At 43.1% G+C, this 25,908-nt stretch overlaps 1 protein-coding gene across 6 annotated transcripts in view; it reads left to right on the plus strand.

The window, feature by feature from the left end:
- The window catches only part of SAMD12 (sterile alpha motif domain containing 12), a 655,615-nt gene that overhangs the window by 163,747 nt on the left and 465,960 nt on the right, over nt 1–25,908 (plus strand). For all 6 annotated transcript variants that reach the window (XR_004538408.1, XR_004538407.1, XR_004538411.1 and 3 more), the window contains one exon: nt 18,151–18,280. Coding sequence is in view for 1 of the 6 variants with exons in the window: in XM_033934397.1 (XP_033790288.1) it covers nt 18,151–18,280 (130 nt within the window). In the remaining 5 variants the exon portion in view is untranslated. The remainder of the gene's footprint in view (nt 1–18,150; nt 18,281–25,908) is intronic.

Raw genomic sequence — 25,908 nt, forward strand, 5'->3', positions numbered from 1 at the left:
TCGAGTGAGTGGAATTCGTCCTATGCCACCTTGTGTGAAGGATTGTCTTAGTTCATTCTGGCCATCCCACTGTACAGGACACTTCTCGTTTCAACAACTCTCTTGAACAAGTTTCAAGTTTTATTTATATTTGATTAATCGCTTTATTAAAATTGTTTCTAAGCGAATTACAATATATAAAAGTAACATATAATTAAACATAATACTAAAATAGAAAATGACATATAAGATATTATAAAACTAACAATTTATACAATAAATACAATTTAAAAAAAAAATGGGAGAATTGACATAACAAATATATAATGTGCTAATAAATTTATACAATAATGAAAAAGATATCAACATAATAAAAAAAAAACCTCTCTCACAGGACATCAATACAAGAACCATCACTGTGCTTTTTTTTGGGCTGGTACGATAGCTGTCATTAATCGCTGAGCAACTACTCTAGTTCAAGTTTAGAGGGTTGTTGTTTTTTTTTATTCCAGCACAGAGAGTGTGCGTTGATTCGAAAGGAAATGCCAGCTGTGTGTCTGTGCTTGTGCCCCTGTTCTGTGATACTATGATAGCTCCCCAGTTAGCACTGTTTTTCTGTTTTTCCATGATATCCAGCAGCAAATTCAATCTTCAATCTTCTTAAATAACTTCAAAAAAAAAAAAAAAAAATTTCTTATCCTTTCTTCTATACTCACTATTTCTTCTCTCTCTACCTCTCCACCTAGCTACACGTCGGGCGTTCTCCAGCGCACCAACTTTAATTCACAAGGAAGGAAAAATGGAGGCAGCAGAAGGCAAGCGAAGCTTTCCAGTATACTGCATTGATTGTCACATGTATGACTACCTCCCTTCCGGGAGGCAGGCCTACATATGCAGTCGATGTCAGGAACTGGCTAGCCTAAAGAAGGAGGTCGGGAGACTGCAGATCAAAGTGCAGGAGCTAGAGGGACTCCGCTCCATAGAGGAACCAAGGGATTTTGAACCAACTGAGGACACCACCAGAGAAATCCACATCAACGAACAGGTCAGAGAGCTCGAAAGATTCATCGAGGAGGCCTGCAAAATGGTAGAGACGCAGAATCACCCGCTCTTCAGAAGGGAACAAACGGATGGAGGACAGGACCCGCCAGGAGACACCAGGACCCACCAGGAGCTGAGGGAGAGGAACCTTGCGGAGGAACCATTCAGGAGGAGGAAGGATTGGAGGACCCAATCATCGACACAGACCTGAGACCCAGGAGGAAGCTGAGGAGAGGAAAATCTGCTATCGTTGTGGGAGACTCAATCCTGAGAGAGGTGGACAGTCACATAGCAGGGGGCAGAGCGGATCGCCTAGTGACATGTCTCCCAGGGGCGAGGACAAAGGACATCTCCGACAGAATCGAGAGAATCATGGAGGGAGCTGAGACGGAGGAAACAGCAGTAATTGTCCACGTCGGAACAAATGACGTCAGCAGAAGGAATTTCAACATGACTACACTGACCGAGCAGTTTAAGATCCTGGGGAGGAAGCTGAAGCTGAGGACAGGGAAAGATAGCCTTTTCTGAGATCCTGCCAGTACCAAGGGCAGATGCGAGGAGGCAGACCGAGCTGCAAGCAACAAATGGATGGCTGAGACGATGGTGTGAGGAGGAGGGTTTCCTCTTTGTAAGGAACTGGTCAACCTTTATGGGGAAAAACAAGCTCTAACGGAGAGACGGACTGCATTTGAGCACGGCTGGGACGAGGATGCTGGCACGTAACATCCAGACCTGCATAGACATGACTTTAAACTGATAACAAGGGGAAAGCCGATAGTCGATCTGATCTCGACACATCGGGCCACAGTATCGAGCAAGGATACTGAAACAGGTAATGGCGATTGTGGACTAGAGACAAAATGGACACTTTTTGGACATAAACCCAAAGATGCAGTACAGGGACCCGAGAGGCAATTAGAGCAAATGAGCACGACAAGGAGGAAACAGCCGGAACCAGAGGGCTATCAAAGAACAAAGAAGCGGGCAGAGGACGGGATAGACACACCACAGGAGGCAGCCCGTGAGGAGACCAGCAGGAGCAACAAATCAAGAGTAGATCCTAAAGAAAAGGTAACTAACTGGGACTTAAATTGCCTATACACAAATGCTAGGAGCCTAAGGACTAAAATGGGGGAGCTAGAAGTTATAGCCAGAAATAAGGACCTAGACATAATAGGAATCACAGAGACATGGTGGTCAGAGGACAACAAATGGGATGTGGCCCTGCCAGGGTACAAACTCTACAGGAGAGACAGGGCACACAAGAAGGGGGGAGGAATAGCACTGTATATAAAGGACTCCATTCCTTCATCCAGAACAGAAACAACAATAAGGGCAGACAGTTTGGAGTCACTATGGGTTAAGCTGACAGGAGGGGAAGGAGTTGACATCAAATTGGGACTGTACTATCGCCCACCAGGACAGCCAGAAGCAAACGACCTGGACCTGGAGGCCGAACTGAGGCAGGTGTGCAAAAGTAGAAGGGTGGTGGTTATGGGAGACTTCAACTATCCGGGAATAGACTGGGACATTGGACACTCAAATTGCACGAGAGAAACTAAATTCCTAGAGGCGACAAGGGACTGTTTCATGGAGAAGCTGGTCACGGAACCAACGCGAGGGGAGGCCACTCTAGACCTAATCCTCAACAGGCTAGAGGGACCTGCAAAGGAAGTGGTGGTACTAGCCCATTAGGGAACAGCGATCACAACATGATCCAGTACAAATTAAACATGGGAACACCAAAGGTGAAAAGAACCACAACGACAGCACTTAACTTCAGAAAAGGAAACTACAAGGACATGAGGAAAATGGTAGGAAAAAAGCTCAGAAACAGCTCAGCAAAGGTGAAGACCGTAAAGGAAGCCTGGACACTGCTTAAAGGCACATTGCTCGAGGCACAAGACCTGTACGTCCCAAGGTTTAGGAAAGGGTGCAAAAAAAATCAAACTAGAAACCCAGCATGGATAACAACTGCAGTTAAAAAGGCGATAAGCGACAAGAAATCATCCTTCAAGAAATGGAAAAAGGAACCAACAAAGGAAAACCAGGAAGAACACAAAAGACACCAGAAAAAATGCCATCAAGAGGTCAAGAAAGCAAAGAGAGAATATGAGGAAGGACTGGCAGGAGAAGCAAGAAACTTCAAACCCTTCTTCAGGTATGTGAAAGGGAAACAACCAGCCAGAGAGGAAGTGGGACCACTGGACGACGGAGACAGGAAAGGAGCGATAAAGGAGGAAAAAGAGATAGCTGACAGGTTAAACAATTTCTTCTCGTCAGTCTTCACCAGAGAGGACACATCCAATATCCCAGAACCCGAGGTGATTATAAACGGAGAACACGACGAAAGACTGATACAACTAGAGGTAAGTAAAGAGGATGTCCTCAGACAGATAGACAGACTAAAGAGCGACAAATCACCGGGCCCGGACGGCATCCACCCAAGGGTACTAAAAGAACTGAGAAACGAAATAGCAGAGACACTTCGCCAAATATGTAACCTCTCCCTAAAAACTGGGAGATCCCAGAGGACTGGAAAATAGCAAATGTCACGCCCATCTTCAAGAAGGGATCAAGGGGTAACCCGGGAAACTACAGGCCTGTGAGCTTGACCTCGGTTCCGGGAAAGATGATGGAAGCAATGGTAAAGGATGCAATCTGCGAACACATAGAAAACAATGGACAACTGAAGGCGAGCCAGCATGGCTTCTGCAAGGGAAGGTCGTACCTCATGAACTTGCTGTACTTCTTTGAGGGAATAAACAGCCAGATGGATAAGGGGGAATCCATAGACATCATTTACCTTGACTTCCAAAAAGCCTTCGACAAGGTACCTCACGAACGGCTACTTAAAAACCTGTGGAACCACGGGGTGCAAGGGGATATCTACCGATGGATCAAACACTGGTTGGCAGGCAGGAAACAGAGGGTTGGAGTAAAAGGCCAATACTCAGACTGGCAATGGGTCACGAGCGGAGTTCCGCAGGGGTCGGTGCTGGGACTTCTACTGTTCAATATATTTATTAACGATCTGGAGACGGGGACAAAATGTGAGGTTATCAAATTTGCTGATGACACCAAACTCTGCAGCAGGGTTAGAAACACGGAAGACTGTGAAGACCTGCAAAGGGACCTAACGAGACTGGAAGACTGGGCAAAAAAGTGGCAAATGAGTTTTAACGTACAGAAATGCAAGGTCATGCATGTAGGGAAAAAGAACCCGATGTTCAGCTACAAAATGGGGGAACACTGCTAGGGGTGAGTAACCTTGAAAGGGACCTGGGGGTGATGGTAGACACATCACTGAAACCATCGGCGCAGTGTGCGACAGCCTCAAAGAAAGCAAACAGAATGCTGGGCATCATCAAAAAGGGTAACATAACCAGGACGAAGGAAGTCATCATGCCGCTATATCGCGCAATGGTGCGCCCGCACCTGGAGTACTGTGTTCAGTACTGGGCGCCGTACCACAAGAAGGACATGGCGGTACTCGAGGGAGTGCAGAGGAAGGCGACTAAACTGATAAAAGGTATGGAAAATTTTTCATACGCTGACAGGTTAAAAATGCTGGGGCTGTTCTCCCTGGAGAAGAGGAGACTTAGAGGGGACATGATGGAAACCTTCAAAATCCTAAGGGGCATAGAGAAAGTAAATAAGGACAGATTCTTCAAACTGTGGGGATCCACAAGCACTAGGGGTCACTCGAAGAAATTGAAAGGGGACAGGTTTAGAACAAATGCTAGGAAGTTCTTTTTTACCCAGAGGGTGGTGGACACATGGAACGCGCTTCCGGAGGATGTGATAGGCCAGAACTCTGTACAAGGGTTCAAGGAGGGTTTGGATAGGTTCCTGGAGGATAAGGGGATAGAGGGGTACAGATAGAACTTGAGGTAGGTTGTAGAGGTGTTCAGAAATCACTTCACAGGTCGCGGACCTGATGGGCCGCCGCGGGAGCGGACCGCTGGGCGAGATGGACCTCTGGTCTGACCCAGTGGAGGCAACTTCTTATGTTCTTATGACCATGCCCTAAATCTATAAACTCACCCAAATTTCCAACTTGCACACAAATTTACACATGCAAGTTATAGTGTAAGGTCAATTGTGTGTGTAAATTAATTCAATAATGGGCTGTTAATTGGAATTAACAGATAATTGTTGGATATAATTGGCCTTAGTTGGCACTAATTAACAGTTATGCATGCAGCTACTTAGGGCTAGATTCACTAAACCCCGATTCCGTGTCTGATCCGTGCCCCGTTGCATGCAGGCTGACAAATTCACAAAAGGCCTGCGTGCAAATGGAGAAGATCATTGACACACCCTCCACCCACGGCACGGATCGCTAGAGATCGATCCTTGAGCATGCGCAGACCATCTTCCTTGCCTGTAGATGGTCTGCGCATGCTCTCACTAGGAACTTTTTTTTTTTTTTTTTTGCAAGCCCTAAGTTTTAACATGCTTTAAGCCTCCGGGTTAAAACCACAGGCTTGCACTGCGGGGAAGAGTTGGAGAGTCGGGGCTGCAGGAGTTTGGAGCAGGCAGGAGAGTCGGGGCTGCAGGTGTTCAGGTAAGGCAGGAGATCGGGTCAGGTGGACAGAAAAACAGGGCAGAGAGCAGGGTGGCAGAAGGCAGGGCCGTCGGAAGGACCTGAGTGACTGGTCCTCAGCAGTCGCTTGTTTGTGACCGGCCAGCCCAGTCAGTGTTGCAGGGTTTTTGTTTGTGAATCGCTGCCTGCCATCATTTGAATGCCGTTCCCCCTCATATGTATGCGTGGATCAGAGGATGATCGGGACACACGTTAGTGAATCGGGTCAGAGGGAAATTGGGTCGCAAAGGGCTCACAAACTGATCAGTACACGATCGGTTTGCTTATTCACTATTCTATCAATTGTGCACGACTTCAAGGGGCAGGTTAGGCAGTTATAAGCATAGGTTATTGAATGCCATCATTTACGTGTCTGACTGCCTCCAATTATGTGTGAGCATTTACTCCAATCATTGAGTTGGCTTATACTGTATGCTAAAAACAAATAAGTACTGTGGAAATAGATGTTCGTGATTTAGGCGTTTATTTAGTCAATAAAATGATGCAGGCTTACAACCAAACAAAAGAATCCACATATGCAATAAGTGTTGTGGACCCAACATGGTCCGTGTTTCGACTTAGCTACCTTCTTCAGGGGTCCTGTAAGGTGTTAATGATTGTGTAAGAAACTAAGGCCTAGATTCAATAACAATAGCAACTCAAATGCTGTTGGCCGATTCTCTGACCGATTTTCCAACAGCGATTGATTCACTATTAAGTTTGCCTATAAGAAGGGGTAGAGTGGCTGCTTCACCTTGATGCAGCAGGAGGTCTCTCTCAATAACAGACTATGGACTTTTCCTTCAGGAAATTGTCCAAACCTTTCTTAAAACCAGCTTCTATTATATTTTCATAGTCCTCATTTCCAAAAGAAAAGAGCCATGGGGTTTTTTTTTTAAGTTTCCTCAGCCGAGTTAAAGGGATGTGTTGTAATTGTGCACTACTTCTTCCCACTTCTGAGGTAAAAGCTGGCCACGGAAGCAAGCAGAAGTATTATTGTTAAGATAAGAAGTGCGTTTTATGACATGGCAGAGGTTAAATCTTTTTAAAACAATTAAAAAAATATTTTTCAGTGCTGCATACTGTGAATGGAGGATTAAACCAGAGCATGAAATTAACCTACGGTACATACCGAGCCCGTTACTGCCATTATTTTCTTAAACTATTATTTTTGTCAAGTGAGCATTTTTTTTTCCTTTAAAAATTATTCTTGCATGAACATGTTTTAGGATTTAAAGTTAGGCTTAAATTTTTAATGTATGAACCTGATTTGCAGTTTTTAAATCATTTTGCTTTTGTTTTTGTCTTAAATATTTGATTGTATTTTAATTTGAATGTAGGACTATTGATGTTGTTTTTTTGTAATTTGCTTTGGTGAAAATGTATTTCTTGGATTAATGGGTTGTAAGAAAGGTTTTGTTAGATTTTTTTTTTTTTTTACCCTAAGATGACCACATTTGGCTTCTATAATGGTCAGTTTGATTAAACAAAGCCAGGTATGATCAATTGAAATGTAATTGAAAGTGTACCTGAAAGATGTTGAAACTCATTTTATGTGAACTAAAAGGCTTACTAATGTTTTCTGATCAATGAAAATTAATGTACCATGAGTGTTCATTCTGTTTTAAAATTCTTGTTAATATTTTATATGAATAAAATACTAGAAGAAAAATGGCCAGCCAGTTAATGGAAATCTGTTCCAAATTGTAACTATAAAAGAAGGTAGTGAGTTTATAGATTGGATTTTTCTCACTAAATTATTATGCTTATATGTTTGCTGTCCAGTAAGAATTATGTATATATGATAGGTCACTCTGTGATCTCTTACTACTTATATCTAAAGTCATGCTCTATATCCAGGATAGTTTTGCTCTGGTTCCATGCTTCACTGTATACATATTTAAGAACATAAGAATTGCCGCTGCTGGGTCAGACCAGTGGTCCATCCTGCCCAGCAGTCCGCTCACACAGTGGCCCTTAGGTCAAAGACCAGTACCCTAATTGAGACTAGCCTTACCTTCATACATTCTGGTCCAGCAGGACCTTAACCAACCTTTTCTTGAATCCTAAAGGGTGCTTTCTCCTATAACATCCTCTGGAAGAGCGTTCCAGATTTCTACCACTTTCTGGGTGAAGAAGAGCTTCCTTACATTTGTACGGAATCTATCCCCTTTTAACTTTAGAGACTGCCCTCTCGTTCTCTCCACCTTGGAGAGGGCGATCAATCTCTCTCTACTAAGTCAATTCCCTTCAATATCTTGAATGTTTCGATCATGTCCGCTCTCAGTCTTCCCTTTTCAAGGGAGAAGGGGCCCAGTTTCTCTAGCCTCTTACTGTACGACAACTCCTCCAGTCCCTTAACCATTTTTTTCACCCTTCTCTGGACCCTTTCGAGTAGTATGTCCTTTTTCATGTATGGCGACCAGTGTTAGACGCAGTATTCCAGGTGGGGGCGCACCATGGCCCGGTACAGCGGCATGATAACCTTCTCCGATCTTATTGTGATCCCTTTCTTAATCATTCCTAGCATTCTATTTGCCCTTTTTGCCACCGCTGTGCATTGCGCGGACGATTTCATTGACTTGTCTACAAGTACTCCCAGGTCTCTTTCCTGGGGGGTCTCTCCAAGTACTGCACTGGACATCCTGTATCTTCCAGTCAGGGGCTATGAAGACTGCCCTGTGAACTTCTAAAAGCTAAGTTACTCAGCATTTCATATTCTGCTCTTTTCACTGGTTTTCAGCATTATATCTGCTTAATTTATCTTCTCATCCCTGTTTCTTACTTAAAAAAAAGCACAAAAAAATAAACCCTTCTCTTTCCTCTGTTAAATCTTATTTCCTCTTTCCCTTTCCCTTCATAGGAATAAGGGTAAGACTTATAGTCCCACCAACCCCAGGGACCACTATTCATATATAGAGGCCCATATAATCAGGACTACTCAAATCAAGTCACTTCACAACCAATCAAGATGACCTTTATTCTATGCAATCACTGTGGTGCTTTAATTCCAAGACATACTATTTGGAGGCTTAAGGCTTGCCCCATCTGTCTTCAACTTGCCAGTATTAAGGAGGAGCTCTGCAAACTTAAACAGGAATTGAATACAATTAAAGCAGCTTCCATCACTCCACAAAATCATACCAACTTACCACCTCTACCTCAAAGAATAAAACAGCCCAGGAAAAAAATGGGTCACAGTAGGCTCAGGAAGACTGCGACATGTAACACAGAAACATCCACCTTTACTAATATTACCTCTACAGAATTCCTTCGCTCCACTAGTGCACTGCGATACTCAGGAAAACAGAAGGGAGGTGGGACTGGAACCAATGAAGGTAACTCAAGAGAACAAGTGCACCCTAAGTACAAATAAAAAAGCCAAAAACAGAAAACTATTACTGTTGGGGGATTCCATCACCAGAGGCATTAACCTTGGAACACAGGGCGAGGAGACCAAAATAGTGAAATATCTTCCAGGATCCTCAGCTACCAGGAGTTCCAGGCAAATACTGACTATACTTAAGGAAGAAACTAAGGATTTTAACACTGATGTTGTTATCCATCTGGGAACAAATGACCTGGCCAACAACTCCACACTTGCAGCACAGAAAGCTTTTCGGGAGCTTGGTGAGGGCGTGAAACCTTTTGTAAAGACTTTAGCTTTTTCTGAAATACTGCCTGCATATGGAAAGGGAGAGCAAAGAGTGAAAAACACAGAGGACTTTAATAGATGGCTCAGAGCCTGGTGTCATCAAGAAGGCTTCAGGTACATAGGAGGATGGGGAAATACATGGAAGGACAAGAAGCTATATTGCACTGATGGGCTACATATTACTACAGCAGGAAAAAGAAACCTTGCAGAGAAATTTAGACAATATTTTTCTAGGCATTTAAACTAGAAGGTGGGGGTGGTGTATGTACGAAGGACAATTATAGAGACCACCCCCGGCAAAAGAAAAGATGTGATAGTTAGTAGTAAAGGCTGCAACATAAGCAATATCAGCAACTCATTTCTTAGTATTGCAACGGAAAGTGAAACGACACAAAAATCCATACGAAAAAGGAGATTAACGCTGAAAAATAGCTGGAAAGCGATGACCACAAATGCTCGCAGTCTAAGCAACAAAGTTCATGATCTGCAAGCCCTGATATTAGAGGCAGATCTAGATATTGTTGCTATCACAGAGACATGGTTCAGTGAATCACATGGATGGGATGCAAACATACCGGGATATAATCTTTTTAGGAAGGACAGAGATGGTCATAAAGGTGGAGGAGTAGCTCTCTATGTAAAGATCAATATCCAAGCGACCGAAATGCAAGGGACCTGGGGAGAGGAAGAAGCGATATGGATCGCTCTGAAAAGAGAAGATGGAACTTCTATCTACGTGGGTGTAGTCTACAGACCTACGACTCAATCGCAGCAAATTGATAAGGATCTGATTGTGGATATCCAAAAGTTTGGAAGGAAAGAGGAGGTTCTGCTGTTGGGAGATTTCAACCTGCCGGATGCGGACTGGAATGTTCCGTCTGCGGAATCGGAAAGAAGTAGGGAGATTGTGGATGCCTTTCAAGAGGCTCTGCTCAGACAAATGGTGACGGAACCCACAAGGGAAAAAGCGATATTGCATCTGGTCCTCACAAATGGAGAGAGTATCTCTAATGTTCGAGTGGGTGCTCACCTGGGTAGTAGCGATCATCAAACGGTTTGGTTTGATATAACGGCTAAAGTGGAGAGCGGCCGCACGATACTTAAAGTCCTAGATTTCAAACGTACGGACTTTAATGCAATGGGAAAGTACCTGAAGAAAGAGCTGTTAGGATGGGAGGACATAAGAGAAGTGGAAAGACAGTGGTCTAAGCTGAAAGAAGCAATAAAAATGGCTACGGACCTTTATGTGAAGAAAATCAATAAAAACAAGAGAAAAAGGAAGCCGATATGGTTCTCCAACCTAATGGCTGAGAAAATAAAGGCGAAAGAGTTGGCGTTCATGAAATATTTAAAAAACCAAGAAGAGGAGAGCAGAAAGGACTACAGGGTGAAACTGAAAGAAGCCAAGAGAGAGATACGTTTGGCGAAGGCACAGGCGGAAGAACAAATGGCTAAAAATGTAAAAAAGGGAGATAAAATTTTTTTCAGATATATTAGTGAAAGGAGGAAGATAAAAAATGGAATTGCTAAGCTAAAAGATGCTGGGAACAATATGTGGAGAGTGATGAGGAGAAAGCAAATGTGCTAAACAAATACTTCTGTTCTGTGTTCACAGAAGAAAATCCTGGAGAAGGACCGAGATTGTCTGGCAAAGTTACACGAGAAAATGGAGTAGATTCTGCGCCGTTCACGGAGGAGGGTGTTTATGAGCAACTTGAAAAACTGAAGGTGGACAAAGCGATGGGACCAGACGGGATCCATCCCAGGATACTAAGGGAGCTCAGAGAGGTTCTGGCGAGTCCTATTAAAGACTTGTTCAACAAATCTCTGGAGACGGGAGTGATTCCTGGGGATTGGAGAAGAGCGGATGTGGTCCCTATTCATAAAAGTGGTCACAGTGATGAAGCAGGAAACTACAGGCCGATGAGCCTCACTTCAGTTGTTGGAAAAATAATGGAAGTGTTGCTGAAAGAAAGGATAGTGTACTTCCTTGAATCTAATGGGTTACAGGATCCGAGGCAACATGGCTTTACAAAAGGTAAATCGTGCCAAACGAACCTGATTGAATTTTTTGATTGGGTGACCAGAGTGCTGGATCGAGGACATATGCTAGATGTAATTTACTTGGATTTCAGCAAAGCCTTTGATACAGTTCCTCATAGGAGGCTGTTGAACAAACTTGAAGGGCTTAAGTTAGGACCCAAAGTGGTGAACTGGGTCAGAAACTGGCTGTCGGACAGACGCCAGAGGGTGGTAGTTAATGGAAGTCGCTCGAAGGAAGGAAAGGTGACTAGTGGAGTCCCTCAGGGTTCGGTGCTGGGGCCAATCCTGTTCAATATGTATGTGAGTGACATTGCTGAAGGGTTAGAAGGAAAAGTGTGCCTTTTTGCAGATGATACCAAGATTTGTAACAGAGTAGACACCGAAGAGGGAGTGGAAAATATGAAAAAGGATCTGCAAAAGTTAGAGGAATGGTCTAATGCCTGGCAACTAAAATTCAATGCAAAGAAATGTAGAGTAATGCATTTGGGGATTAATAATAGGAAGGAACCGTATATGCTGGGAGGAGAGAAGCTGATATGCACGGACGGGGAGAGGGACCTGTGGGTGATAGTGTCCGAAGATCTAAAGGCGAAAAAACAGTGTGACAAGACAGTGGCTGCTGCCAGAAGGATGCTGGGCTGTATAAAGAGAGGCGTAGTCAATAGAAGGAAGAAGGTGTTGATGCCCCTGTACAGGTCATTGGTGAGGCCCCACTTGGCGTATTGTGTTCAGTTTTGGAGACCGTATCTGACGAAAGATGTAAGAAGACTTGAGGCGGTCCAGAGGAGGGCGACGAAAATGATAGGAGGCTTGCGCCAGAAGACGTATGAGGAGAGACTGGAAGCCCTGAATATGTATACCCTAGAGGAAAGGAGAGACAGGGGAGATATGATTCAGACGTTCAAATACTTGAAGGGTATTAACGTAGAACAAAATCTTTTCCAGAGAAAGGAAAATTGGTAAAACCAGAGGACATAATTTGAGGTTGAGGGGTGGTAGATTCAGGGGCAATGTTAGGAAACTCTACTTTACGGAGAGGGTAGTAGATGCCTGGAATGCGCTCCCGAGAGAGGTGATGGAAAGTAAAACTGTGACTGAGTTCAAAGAAGCGTGGGATGAACACAGAAGATTTAGAATCAGAAAATAATATTAAATATTGAACTAGGCCAGTTACTGGGCAGACTTGCACAGTCTGTGTCTGTGTATGGCCGTTTGGTGGAGGATGGGCAGGGGAGGGCTTCAATGGCTGGGAGGGTGTAGATGGGCTGGAGTAAGTCTTAACAGAGATTTTGGCAGTTGGAACCCAAGCACAGTACCGGGTAAAGCTTTGGATTCTTGCCCAGAAATAGCTAAGAAGAAAAATTAAAAAATTTAATTAAATTAAAAAAAAAAAAATTTAAATTGAATCAGGTTGGGCAGACTGGATGGACCATTCGTGTCTTTATCTGCCGTCATCTACTATGTTACTATGTTACCTCTAGAGCAATGATTCTTAAACTTAATGACTATGCACGAGAGATGTGCATATAATGGATGTCATGGGCATGCAAATCTTGCTCATGCATATTCATTGGGGATATCTTGAAAAAAATACCTAGTTGGCTGGTTGTTCCCAAGGACAGGTTTGAGAGCCACTATTGTAGAGGACTACTGAGTTGGAGAGAAATGTCTGAAAGACCTTGAGAGTGAAAGCTGCAGATGCTGATCACTAAAGTGATTCTCAAACTCTCTGTGGCCACAAATTCAATTACATGGCCACAGAAATCATGTGACTGCTATAAGGTCATGCATTTGGGCTGCAAAAACCTGAGGGAATGGTACAGTTTAGAGCAGTGTATTGCAGACCATGTGCCTCCTGAGATTTCAGGTGTGCCGTGACACACTGGCGAGGAGGAGAGTCATCCACGCCGGCTGACTGCCCACAGGACGTGCCTCTCACGGCAAGAAGCATGTCCTGTAGGTAGTCAGCCAGCGTGGATGATGCTCATCCTGGCCGGCGTCTCTCCTCCTCTCCCCACACCTCCCGGATCCCTCCACCGAAGCAGGTTGCAGTCAGATGAGCCTCCACGCGCGACATCCGCACACTTCTGGGTGCCTTCCGGCCAGGGCACCGGATTTAGTGTGCCACTGGCTGAAAAGTTTGCGAGACACTGGTTTAGGGGGGTAAAGAACTGTTTTATTTTATTAGGTATTTATATACCACCTATAAAAGTTATTTAAGCAGTTTGCAGTCTGGTGCTCAAGCATTTTCCCTATCTGACCCAGTGGGCTCACAATCTATCTAACATACCTGGGGCAACAGAGGATTGATTGACTTGCCCAGCGTCACAAGGATCAGCGTGGAGTTTGAACCCACAGCTTCAGGGTGCTGAGGCTGTAGCTCTAGCCATTAGGCCACGCCTTCTTTGTGCATGATAAGCTCAGGTTGAATTAAATATTTTGAAGTATATTTTTAATTTCAGGAAAATGAAAGGTATGAATTTGTCCTAAATTCAGGGTTGACTCATTGGAGAATTAAAAAAGTTGAGGAATATAATCTGGTGTGTCCCCAAAGCGTGTTTTGAACAAGAAACAATAGACTTTATAATGGATCATAGCTTCAGGTAGCCAGTGTAGCTCTATTAGGTAAGGTTTAATCCTATTAGTCTGAAAATTAGTCTAACAGCTATATTTTGTAGGGTTTGAAGTTTTTTTTTTTTAAATTATTAATTTGGAATAGTCTAAGAAAGTAACATTACAATAGTCCAGTAAGGATAATAATAATGATTGCACCAATAAACGGAATTGATGATGATAAAAATATTTTCCAACAAAAGACTTTTTGATCAGTATATGGACTTGTGGTAACAATGAGAGATTGTTATCAAAATGTAATCCCAGAATTCTGATTATTGATGTCAGAGTTTACTCAGTATTATTTATTGATAACACTTTTATTTCACAATCTATTTTTGGATGATATATTAAAATTAAAATTTGTTTTATTTTTATTTAATTTCAATTGATAGACCGACATCCAGTTTTTTTTTAATCAAACTCATACAATGACTTACTTTAGATTTAATATGTTTTATAGGACAAGAAAAGGTGATAAGAACAGTGATATTGACTGCACATATAAAATAAATGAATTTAGATTTTTCCAATGCATAACCTAATGAATGCAGAACAATATTGAAAAGGGTGGAAGCTAGTGGGGATCCCTGAGGAAAACCGTAAGGAAGCTGCCATTCTTTGGATATCTTGGAAGACATATTTGCTTTGCTGGATCTTTCAAAAAAAATTTTAAACCAACTTAAAATGTTGCCTGATATGCAGGGGGGCGTGGACCAACCCGGGCGCCATCGGTGGTGGTGCTGGCACCATCTGCCCCACCACACCATGCTATGCTCACGCCACCCCCTGCCTCTTTTATCTTCACTAGCGCAAGCAACCTCTGCCTGTTGTGCATGCCAGCCAGGTTGTCCTATGAATCACTTCTGGGTCACGGGGCCAGGAAGTGACATCAAAGGGAAATCCAACACTGGTGCAAGGAGCATGCTGCAGAAACCACTCGTACTGGTGAAGATTAAGAGGTAAGGGGGGAGGGAGAGCACAAGTGTAGAATGTGGGGTCAGAAAGGAGCAGGGAGCACAGAAGGAATGGGGGCGTGGAGAGGGGGGGACACAGGGGGGGGGTGCCACTTACCTTTACTATGCCACTGGGTCAAACTGTAACCCTTTGAAATATTAGTCCTTACGATGTCTAACATGGATTCTAAAATAGTTTCTGTACTGTGACCCTTATGGAAACCTGTTTGTGTTTATTACAATTTGATATACTGCTGAGCTTATGGGTACGCCGTCAAAAGTGCGGAGGACAACGGCAAGCTGACAATCCCGCACTGACATTTGAGTGCAGGAGAAAAGTGCGCTGCCACTTCCACCACTTTGAGGTGTGGGGGGGACTTAGAAATCCTTACGCTCCCATTGGGGGATTGGGGGGAACCCCTCCAGTACACTGAAAACTACCGGTCTCCTTCCTGTTTTCACTCTTCGGGAGTTTTCAGAGTAGTGGGGGGTTCCCCTCCACACACACCCCCCCCTGAGGAGTGCAAGGACTTCTAAGTGTAGTGGGGGGAAACACCCCCCTTAGAGTGCAAAAGGGAAGGCCTCAAAGTGGTGGAAGCGGCGGCGCACTTTTCTCCTCTGCTGAAATGTCAGTGCGGGATTGTCGGTGCGCCATTGCCCTCTGGTTTTGACGTGTCACGGAGCCTATGACAGTTCTCAGCAGTTTACAATAAAAACATAAAATAAATAGAAAAGGAATGCCATAAAAATATTGAGCAGACGTAAGAACAAACACTTGCAAAAAAAGTGTGAGTGCACCCACCATCCACCCAGACTCTGCCTATGTGCAAAATGCCTGTAAGAATAATCCTTAGGTAGATTTTTTGTGTGTTTGTTTATATCTTTATTCATTTAAAAACTTAATAAGTGTGATACAATATACAATCATTTTACAATTAACATCACTTAGTACTCTTACAATACTCCTTCAAAACAAATACCCCCTCTCCCTTCCCATCAATCTTCCCACTCAATTGACCCTAAGTATCCCCCTCCCCCTTCCCCCCTCCCTAGATGTATATAATCAGCAAAGGAAAAGAAAAAAATATTATCAATCTTTACAGTATTTTTCTAATGGTTCCCAAACCTCCCTAAATTTCTTTAAACGCCCCTGCTGTATGGCGAGAACACTTTCCATTTTGAAAATGTGACACAAAGAATTCCACCAAAAAGTATAGTTTAGATCAGTAGTCTCCAACTCAAACCCTTTGCAGGGCCACATTTTGGATTTCTAGGTACTTGGAAGGCCTCAGAAAAAAATGGTTAATGTCTTATTAAAGAAATGACAGTTTTGCATAAGGTAAAACTCTTTATAGTTTATAAATCTTTCCTTTTGGCTGTCTTAATAATAATATTGTCATTTATAGCTAACGAGACATATGATCAAGAAACTGTTTTATTTTACTTTTGTGATTATGATAAACATACCAAGGGCCTCAAAATAGTACCTGGTGGGCCGCATGTTTGAGACCACTGGTTTATATGATCCCAATTTTTCGTAATATGCTGTATTGACAACCCCTATCATGATGAGTAAGAGTTTATTATTATTAGATGATATTTGACTCTTAACTCTCATAGATGTACAGAATAAAACAGTATCATATGACAATGTCACCGGATTTTCCAATAGATTACTAACTTGATTCCATATAGATTTCCAAAAATTGAGTATTAAAGGACAGTAGATAGAAGATGATCTAATGGCTTTTATTTTTTTAAATTTAGATTTATATCCCATCCTCCCTTAAGAGGTCAGAATGGGTTACATTCATAGTGCTAAATCTACTTTCCATGTAGTGTATCTACCCTCATAGTCCCAAATGAGCTCACAATCTAACTATGTAATGCCTTAAAGAAAAACATCAATTAGATAAAGAGAAACAGAAGACGACCCCCAGAGCAACTTAAAATAGTGTTAACAAGGAACCCGAAGAAGACTGAAGTAATATGGTAGAGTACTAAATCTAACAAAATAAATATACAGTAAACCCCCCCACGAATTCGCAGTTCAACGTTTGCGGACTCAGTCGTTCGCGGTTTTCACTGCAACCAGCAGCCACTTTAACCAGGTGGTCGCTAGGACCACAAAGACTTCTCTTCATGGACAGGATGGCCTCTTCAACGGCACTTTGCGCATTTGGTGCCAGGAAATCCCCAACGCCGCATTCTTTGCCAGGAGATGGAAGCCCTTTGCCGCTGCTGCCGTCAGAGAAAAAGAAAACGGCATCTGCGGTCAGCATGAAAAAGAAGCAACTGGCTCCGGAGGCTTGCAGAACCCCTCCCCCGCAGGTTTACATCTTCTAAAATGGTTTAAACTATGAAAAATGCTTCTTTTTTTTTTTTTTTACCACATCCGATATTCGCGGATTTTCATAATTTGTGGGTGCTCTTGGAACAGAACCCCCGCGAATTTCGGGGGAGTACTGTAAATACAATATCGAGCAGAAATGAAAAGAAATGAAAATAAAGGAAGTAAAACAGAGAGCAGAAATTAAACAAACTGAAGAAAATAGAATAAAATAAGTTTTAAAAAATTCCTGTCTGTTTATAGATCCAGGTTTCATTCTGCTCCAATAGAGCATTATCTCCTACTCAGCTTCACCATTTTCACCCATGGAAGGCCAGCAGAGCAAGGAATGATCCAAGGTAGACTCCAGCACAAGCCATTTACACACATATATGCACACATGTGCATGTATGTACCATTATTCTAATGATGTATGTGCATAATCAGTGGGCAACTGTATGCATGCATTTTATAGATTTCTCTCTGGCACGCTTGGAACTTTGTTATATCCTCAAGCTACTACAGATAGTGGGAGCAGCAGTTCTACCAATAAGTTATGGCTGTTTCCGAACTCTTCAGATGGACCTCCTGCCAGCACAGAGATTAGAATACAGATACCAGAGAATGGTCAGGAAGGCTGGGATTTGTCATGTCTAATAAGCTATGGAAGAATTTTTTTTTTTTTGCATGGCATTGTATTGCAGCCTTAATTAGATTGGATTAGCAGCGTCTAACTGCACACACAATTGTCATCGCTAATGAGTCCTAACTCATGTAGTCCTTTGTAGTGCAATAACTGTAAACCTGTTGAAACCTTTAATCAGTCATTAGCAGCTCTTCAATTTAGTTGACCTAATTTTATGCACATTTTCGGTAAAAGCTGAGGAGGTGGAATGAGGGCTTATGTTGACTGAATACCCTTCTCCTTTCTGTTTTCTCTTTTCAGGCTACCGCTGTGAAATTAACTAAGCCAGTGGCCCTGTGGACTCAACAAGAAGTGTGCAAGTGGTTGAAGAAACATTGTCCTAATCAGTATCAAATCTACAGCGATTCATTTAAACAGCATGACATAACTGGTAAAGGACGCGGCCTGCAAAATGTTTCTTTCTTAGGAAGATTTGGTCAGAATGTTTGCATTGTTCCTTAGACTTTACTTTTAGGATGTTTCATTGTGTAAAGCAGTGTTTCCCAACCTTGTCCTGGAAGACCACCAGCCAGTCAGGTTTAAGCGGCCTGCAAAATGTTTCTTTCTTAGGAAGATTTGGTCAGAATGTTTGCATTGTTCCTTAGACTTTACTTTTAGGATGTTTCATTGTGTAAAGCAGTGTTTCCCAACCTTGTCCTGGAAGACCACCAGCCAGTCAGGTTTTTGGGATAACTCTAATGAATATGCATGAGGGATATTTGCATATAATGGAGGCGACATGCATGCAACTTTGTTCCATGCATTTTCATTAGGGCTATTCTGAAAACCTGACTAGCTGGTGATCCTCCAAGATAGAGTTGGGAACCATTGGTGTAAAGGACATCCTGTGTTAAAGCTCATAGTAATGAGTAGGGTTACCAGACATCCGGGAAACCTCAGACATGGCCTCTTTTTAGAGGACTATCTGGGTGCCTGGAGGGCTTCAAAGAAGGTTTGGATAGGTTCCCAGAGGACAAAGGGATTGAGGGGTATAGATAGGTGTAGAGGTAGGTTATAGGGATAGGAGTAGAGGTAGGCTATAGAGCTAGTCAGGGACCATTGCTCAGGCAATGGGCCTGATGGGCCGCCGCAGGAGCGGACCGCTGGGCGAGATGGACCTCTGGTCTGCCTCAGCAGAGGAAACTTCTTATGTTCTTATTTCCAAAAAACGGCTATTTGTGTGGGTTTTGAAAGTCCCCGAACATGGGGCCACGTCTGGAGGCCCTCTGCACATGCGCAGATGTCGACGTGAAAACATCATATGCACGCACGCATGCCTTTGATGTCATTGCGTCAACATCCACACTTCGGGGAGGGAGACATGAAGTCTGGCTGGGGGCAGGGCTGGGAGCGGAATGGGGCAGTGCCAGGTGTCTTCTTTTTTTTAAAGAGGAAATCTGGCAACCCTAGTAATGGGGCATACTTTGGGTCATATGCCTCTATAATTTGCTGCAAGTCTAAATTTAATCAAATTACTCCACTTTTGTTACATAGAGTTTAATCTTTCAATCTGTTATACCGACACTATCCTTTATATATATCTTCTTTTTTATACAGCCTAGATCAGTGGTTCCCAACTCTGTCCTGGAAGACCACCAGCCAGTCAGGATTTTGGGATAGCCCTAATGAATATGCATGAGAGAGATTTGCATACCATGCATATTCATAAGGGCTATCCTGAAAACCTGAGTGGCTGGTGATCCTCCAGGACAGGGTTGAGAACCACTGACCTACATCATACTTGTATACAATGATCAATTTAAATAAGTTTGAGTTTCCTGTATTCCGTTCACAAAATTGGTATCTTTCCATAAACAAAATTTACCTCCTCTTCTACGAAACTGCACTAGCGGTTTTTAGTGCAGAGAGCCACGCACAATGGCCCACACTGCTCCCGACATTCATAGGAACTCAATGAGCGTCGGGAGCAGTGCAGGCCATTCAGAACGGCTCTCTGCGCTAAAAAACACTTGTGTGGTTTCGTAGAAGAGGGGGTTAGTGTAGCTATCCCAAGTGAACATTAGAGTGGAACAGGATTTGGTGAGATTTTGTAAATTGACAAAATCTTGGCTAATTAACAGGTATTTCTGCTGAATACTCTAGGTCAGGGCTGCCCAAGTCCAGTCCTCGAGATCTACTGGCAGGCCAGGTTTTCAGGATATCCACAATAAATATGCATGAGAGAGAGATTTGCATACCAAGAAGGCGGTGCAGGTAAATCTCTCTCATGCATAGTCATTATGGATATTCTAAAAACCTGGCTTGCCAGTAGATCTCAAGGACCGGACTTGGGCAGCCCTGTTCTAGGTCTAGGCAATTTGCTTAATACTAAATAATTTGTAAAACATGTTCATCACTTCTGTGGACCCTTGGTTGAGATGATTGATATTTAAAAAGCTCCTTATGTTATACTGAGATCATTTACCCCTCTCATTCTGTAACTGGGTGCCTAAAGTTACGTGCTAATCCCCGGATTCTGTAAAGGTCACTGGATTGTCTGCATCCAAATTTGGGCACGATCCTGAGATGCTTGCACATCTTAATTGAATAATTGAACAACTACCGTATTTTCACGCATAAAACGCGCATATGTGTATAACACGCATACGCGTATAACGCACGGGAACAAAGCATTGCTGTAAAAAAAACTCTATATAGCACGCACACGCGTATACCGCGCATGCTGCTATAACCTCCTCCCACCACCCCCGCTTACTCCCTCTTCTGGCCTGCGAACCGGCATCCTCCCCCCCCCCCGCTCGCGTCACCCCCCCTTCCCCGCAATCCTACAACCCCCCCAGCACCGCAAAGACAACGCTTACCCGATTGGGCACCGGCACCAGCACCAATGCACAGGACGTGCCAGTGCCAGTGCCCGAAGATCCTCCCTCGCCTGGGCTGGGCTGGGCTTTGAGCATTTGCGCATGCTCAAAGCCTTCTAGTCTCGCTCTCTCCGAGATTCTGAATCTGAGGGAGGATCGCGGGGGAGGGGGGTGACGCGAGCGGGGGGGAGGATGCTGGTTCGCAGGGAGGATGCCGGATCACAATGAGAAAAAAAAAAAAATTGTATAACGCGCTCACACATATAACGCGCATGGTTATACTCGGTTTGTAAAATCGTGTATAACGCGCACGTTATATGCGTGAAAATACGGTAATGCCAGTAATTGAATGCTAACGATCAATTGTTGGTGTCAGTTGACATCAGTTGGGAGTTGCGTGCGTCTCCTCCCACACCGTATTCTTCAACACTGCGCTCAAATTCTCTAAAGTGTGCCTAAAAGTAGTCGCCTACATTGGTGAGCCTAGCTGAAAATTAAGTTAAAGGCTAAACTGGTACTTCGCTGCACCAAATTCCTGTTCCTGCATAGGTGGGACCTGCTGAGGCGCTGCTTCCAGGGCAGGCTGGCAGCAGCAGTCTCAACTCGTTGCTGCTACCGGCTGCCTGAAGATTCCAATTGCAGCGCCGGAGGAGATAGATAGGGGAAGTCAGGAGAGCCATACCCGATTCCGAGGTGGGGGGGTTGGGGGCTGGAGAGAGAGCTTGTTGGCCACCTGCTGAGAGGGGGTGGGGGGGTTGTAGTGTGTAGCTCTGTAAGCATAATCATGGTCGTTTTCTTTCTTCTGCTCATCCCCCCCCCAATAAAGAAGGCAGCAACACTCTTTAAGCATGAGAATTATGATATGCCTCCCAGAATTTTGGATATGAATCACTTGAAAAAGATTCAGGCAGAAACAGCTGATGGCGGGGGTGGGGCTGCAAAGTTAATATTAACCCTTTAACTGGCAATTGTTGAAATGGCTGCTTTACTTAACTTGATATTGAACGAGAGCAACAGTGCCAAGTAAACGGGCATTTGGAGATGCAGATCTCCCACAAGAGCCATAGAAGATACATTTTGCTTCTGAGCAACAATGCCAAATAAAGGGTTCATAGTCAGTGGCGCGCAAGACACCAGCGCGCCGACAATCCAGCACTGACAATTCAGCGCAAGACAGAAGCGCACCACCGAAAGCCGCCGAAAAATGTATTTTTTAAGAGCTCCGACGGGGAGTGTGTGTGGGGGAAACCCCCCCCTACACACACACACACTTTAATGCATAGTGTTTGTGCTGCCGTTGGGAGGGGTGCAACTCACCACATTATAGAGAAAACAGAACAGTTTCTGATTTTTTTCAGGAAAAGTTCCATTTTGTCTATAATGTGGGGGGTTGTTCCCCAATGGCCCCCCCCCCCAACGGCAGCGCAAACACTATGCATTAAAGTGGGGGGGGTTCCCCCCACAACCCCCGTCGGAACTCATAAAAAAATAACTTTTTCAGCAGCTTTCGGCAGCGCGCTTCTGTCTTGTGCTGAATTGTCGGCGCGCTGGTGTCTCGCGCGCAATTATCCCGTCACCAAATAAAGGGCTACCGTGAAAGAAAAGTTAATAGGAAACCATACTCCATTAAAGTTCCTTAACTACAGTAGTGTATGCGAAATAGGGGTCCTAAAAGTACGACTGTAGGCAGGTGTATTAAATAGCACACTTACAACGTTTGTAATTTGCAAGCCTAGTATAAAAGGCATCAATTCAATAATAACTGTAGATGCAAAAATTTCCCATTTTTGTTCTTGCAGGTCAAAGAAGAAAACAATCAAAATACCCTCAGTTAAAACAGGTTTTTATAAGAATAGCCTTACTGGGTCAGACCAATGGTCCATCAAGCCCAGTAGCCCGTTCTCAAGGTGGCCAATCCAGGTCACTAGTACCTGGCCAAAACCCAAGGTGAAGCAATATTCCATGCTACCGATCCAGGGCAAGCAGTAGCTTCCCCATGTCTTTCTCAATAACAGACTATGGCCTTTTCTTCCAGGAACTTGTCCAAACCCTTCTTAAAACCAGCTATGCTATCCACTCTTACCACATCCTCTGGCAATGCTTAACTATTCTTTGAGTGAAAAAAAATTTCCTCCTATTGGTTTTAAAAGTATTTCCCTATAACTTCATTGAGTGTCCCCTAGTCTTAGTAATTTTTGGCAGAGTAAAAAATTGATCCACTTGTACCCATTCTACTCCACTCAGGATTTTGTAGACTTCAATCATATCTCCCCTCAGCCATCTCTTTTCCAAGTTGAAGAGCCCTAACTGTTTTAGGCTTTCCTCATATGAGAGGAGTTCCATCCCCTTTACCATCTTGGTCGCTCTTCTTTTAACCTTTTCTAGTGCCACTATATCTTTTTTGATATAAGGAGACCAGAATTGAACACAATGCTCCAGATGAGGTCACATCAAGGAGCGATACAGGGGCATTATAACATTCTTAGTCTTGTTAACCTTGCCTTTTAAAATAATTCCTAGCATCCTGTTCGCTTTTTTAACCGCCGCCACACATTGGACGTAAGATTTCATCTTATTATCTACAATGATACTCAGATCCTTTTCGTGGGCGCTAATCCTCAAGGTGGACCCTAGCATCTGGTAACTGTGATTCATATTATTCCAATGTGCATCACTTTGCATGTGTTCACATTAAATTTCATCTGCCATTTGGATGCCCAGTCTTCCAATTTCCTAAGGTCCACCTGCAATTTTTCACAAGCCGCATGCATTTTAACAACTTTGAATAGTTTAATATCATCTGCAAATTTAATCACCTCACTCGTCGTCCAATTTCCAGGTCATTTATAAATAAGTTAAATAGCACCAGTCCCAGTACAGACCCTGTGGCACTCCACTGTTTACTCTCCTCCATTGAGAAAAATTATCATTTAACCCTATCCTCTGTTTTCTATCCGATAACCAATTCCTAATTCACAACTGAACTTTGCCACTTATCCCATGAAACTTTAATTTTCTCAGGAGCCTCTCATGAAGAACTTTATCAAAAGCTTTCTGAAAATCTAGATACACTATATCGACCAGCTCCCCTTTATCAACATCTTTATTCACACCTTCAAAGTAGTCAAGCAAATTGGTGATCTCCCTCGGCTGAACCCATGCTGACTCCGTCTCATTAAATCATGTTTTCTACATGTTCCACAATTTTATTTTTTTATAATTGTTTCTACCATTTTGCCTGGCACTGAAGTGAGGCTTATCGGTCTGTAATTTCCCAGATCTCCCCTGGAGCCCCTTTTTAAAAATCAGCATAACATTAGCCACTCTCCAGTCTTCAGGTACTTCAGATGATTTTAGCTACAGGTTACAGATCACTAACAGCAGGTCAGCAATTTCATGTTTGAATTCTGTTAGTACCCTGGGATGTATTCCATCCGGTTCTGGTGAGTTAATACTTTTTAACTTGTCAATTTGGCTTAGTACAGCTTCCAGATTCACCAAGATTTCTTTCAGTTCCTCCGCATCATCACCCTTGAAAACCATTTCCGGTTCAGATAGATCTCTTACATCTTCTTCCGTAAAGACTGAAGCAAATAATTCATTCAGTCTTTCCGCTATGGCCTTAACCTCCCTGAGCGCCCCTTATGCTCCTTGATCATCCAACGGTCCCACACAGGTCTCACAGGTTTTCTGTTTCTGATGTATGTAAAAAAATTGTTGTGAGTTTTTGCCTCTTTTGCAAGTTTCTCTTCATATTCTTTCTTAGCTGTCTTTATCATTGCTTTGCATCTAACTTGCCAGTGTTTGAGTTTCTTCTTATTTTCTTCATTCAGATCCTTTTTCCATTCTTTAAAGGATATTTTTATGGCTCTAGTAGCTTCTTTCACGTCGGCTCTCATTTCCTCTTCTTTCCACCTTTGCTGATACGTGAAATGCATCTGGTCTGGGCCTCCACAATGGCATTTTTAAACAACATCCACGCCCGGTTTACAGTCCTAACCTTTGCAACTGATCCTTTTGGCTTTGTTTTAACCATTTTCTTCATTTTATCATAGTCGCCCTTTTGAAAATTAAACACCCCTACAGTAGATTTCTTTTGCGGATGTACAGTAGTATCATTATCTTTTCACCCCCCCTCCTCCCCCTCGTTTCAGCACTGAGCTGTCATAAGTGCAGCTAACCACAAGTCTATACTGATCATTGTAACAATAAGTGAAAAAAAAGGAAACCTTCGCATCAAAGAATGAAAACATAGACCAACAGGTCTGCATAAAACAAATTCTCAAAGACAGTGAGAATTCAGATGAAGGACTTGACATGGTGCCATGCTTTGGTTTGACGCCAAGGTTTCCTTTTATTTTTTTTCCTTTTTTCATTGGCTATCTCCTACTTTTATTATATTTTCTCTTTTAAATATTGCATTAATCCACATTAATGGATAATGCCAATGCACATTAGTACATAGCTCTCTCTCCTACTCCCCCTCCAAGTAAGATAATATCCTCTATAATACTGACAACCTATGAGACAGATCTAGACAGGGAATTGGTGAATAGGTTCAAGATGACATTTATCTGTATGGAAATGCACTTGGCAAAGATCTGTACTTTGGAAACGTATAAGGGCAACAACTATTCACAAGTGAAATGATATTTATGAGCACTATGCAAGAAGTTGATCTAGGAGATAAAATATAATTGACGTTTACATACCTCAGTGTGATACAGTACTAAACTGGAAAATTGAATATTGAAAAGTATACAGACTTATATCAAATATATGGCAGTGAGATTGTATAGATAGTATTAGCAGCATTGTAAATTTAAACCAAAAGAGAGAAAGAGTACTTAGAGCACAGTTTCCTGAACTTGATTGTTGGGACGCCTGACAACCAAGTCTGGTTTTCATGACAACTGAAAAATGCAAATTTGTATGAGACTGAAACCTAGGGCTCCTTTTACTAAGCTGCGATACCGTTTTTAGTGCGTGCAGAATTTTAGCGCATGCTAAACGCGCGCTACGTGGCTAGAACTAATGCCAGCTCAACGCTGGCGTAAGCATCTAGTACGCGGGGTAATTCTGTGCACGCTATGCGCACGCTAAAACCGCTATCACAGCTTAGTAAACAGAGCCCCTAATATTGCAAATCTATATATATAAAATCGGATGTATGTATGTATGTGCCGCGATCACGCAA

This window comes from Geotrypetes seraphini, chromosome 2 (assembly GCF_902459505.1).
Source record: "Geotrypetes seraphini chromosome 2, aGeoSer1.1, whole genome shotgun sequence".
NCBI classification, from domain to species: Eukaryota; Metazoa; Chordata; class Amphibia; order Gymnophiona; family Dermophiidae; genus Geotrypetes; species Geotrypetes seraphini.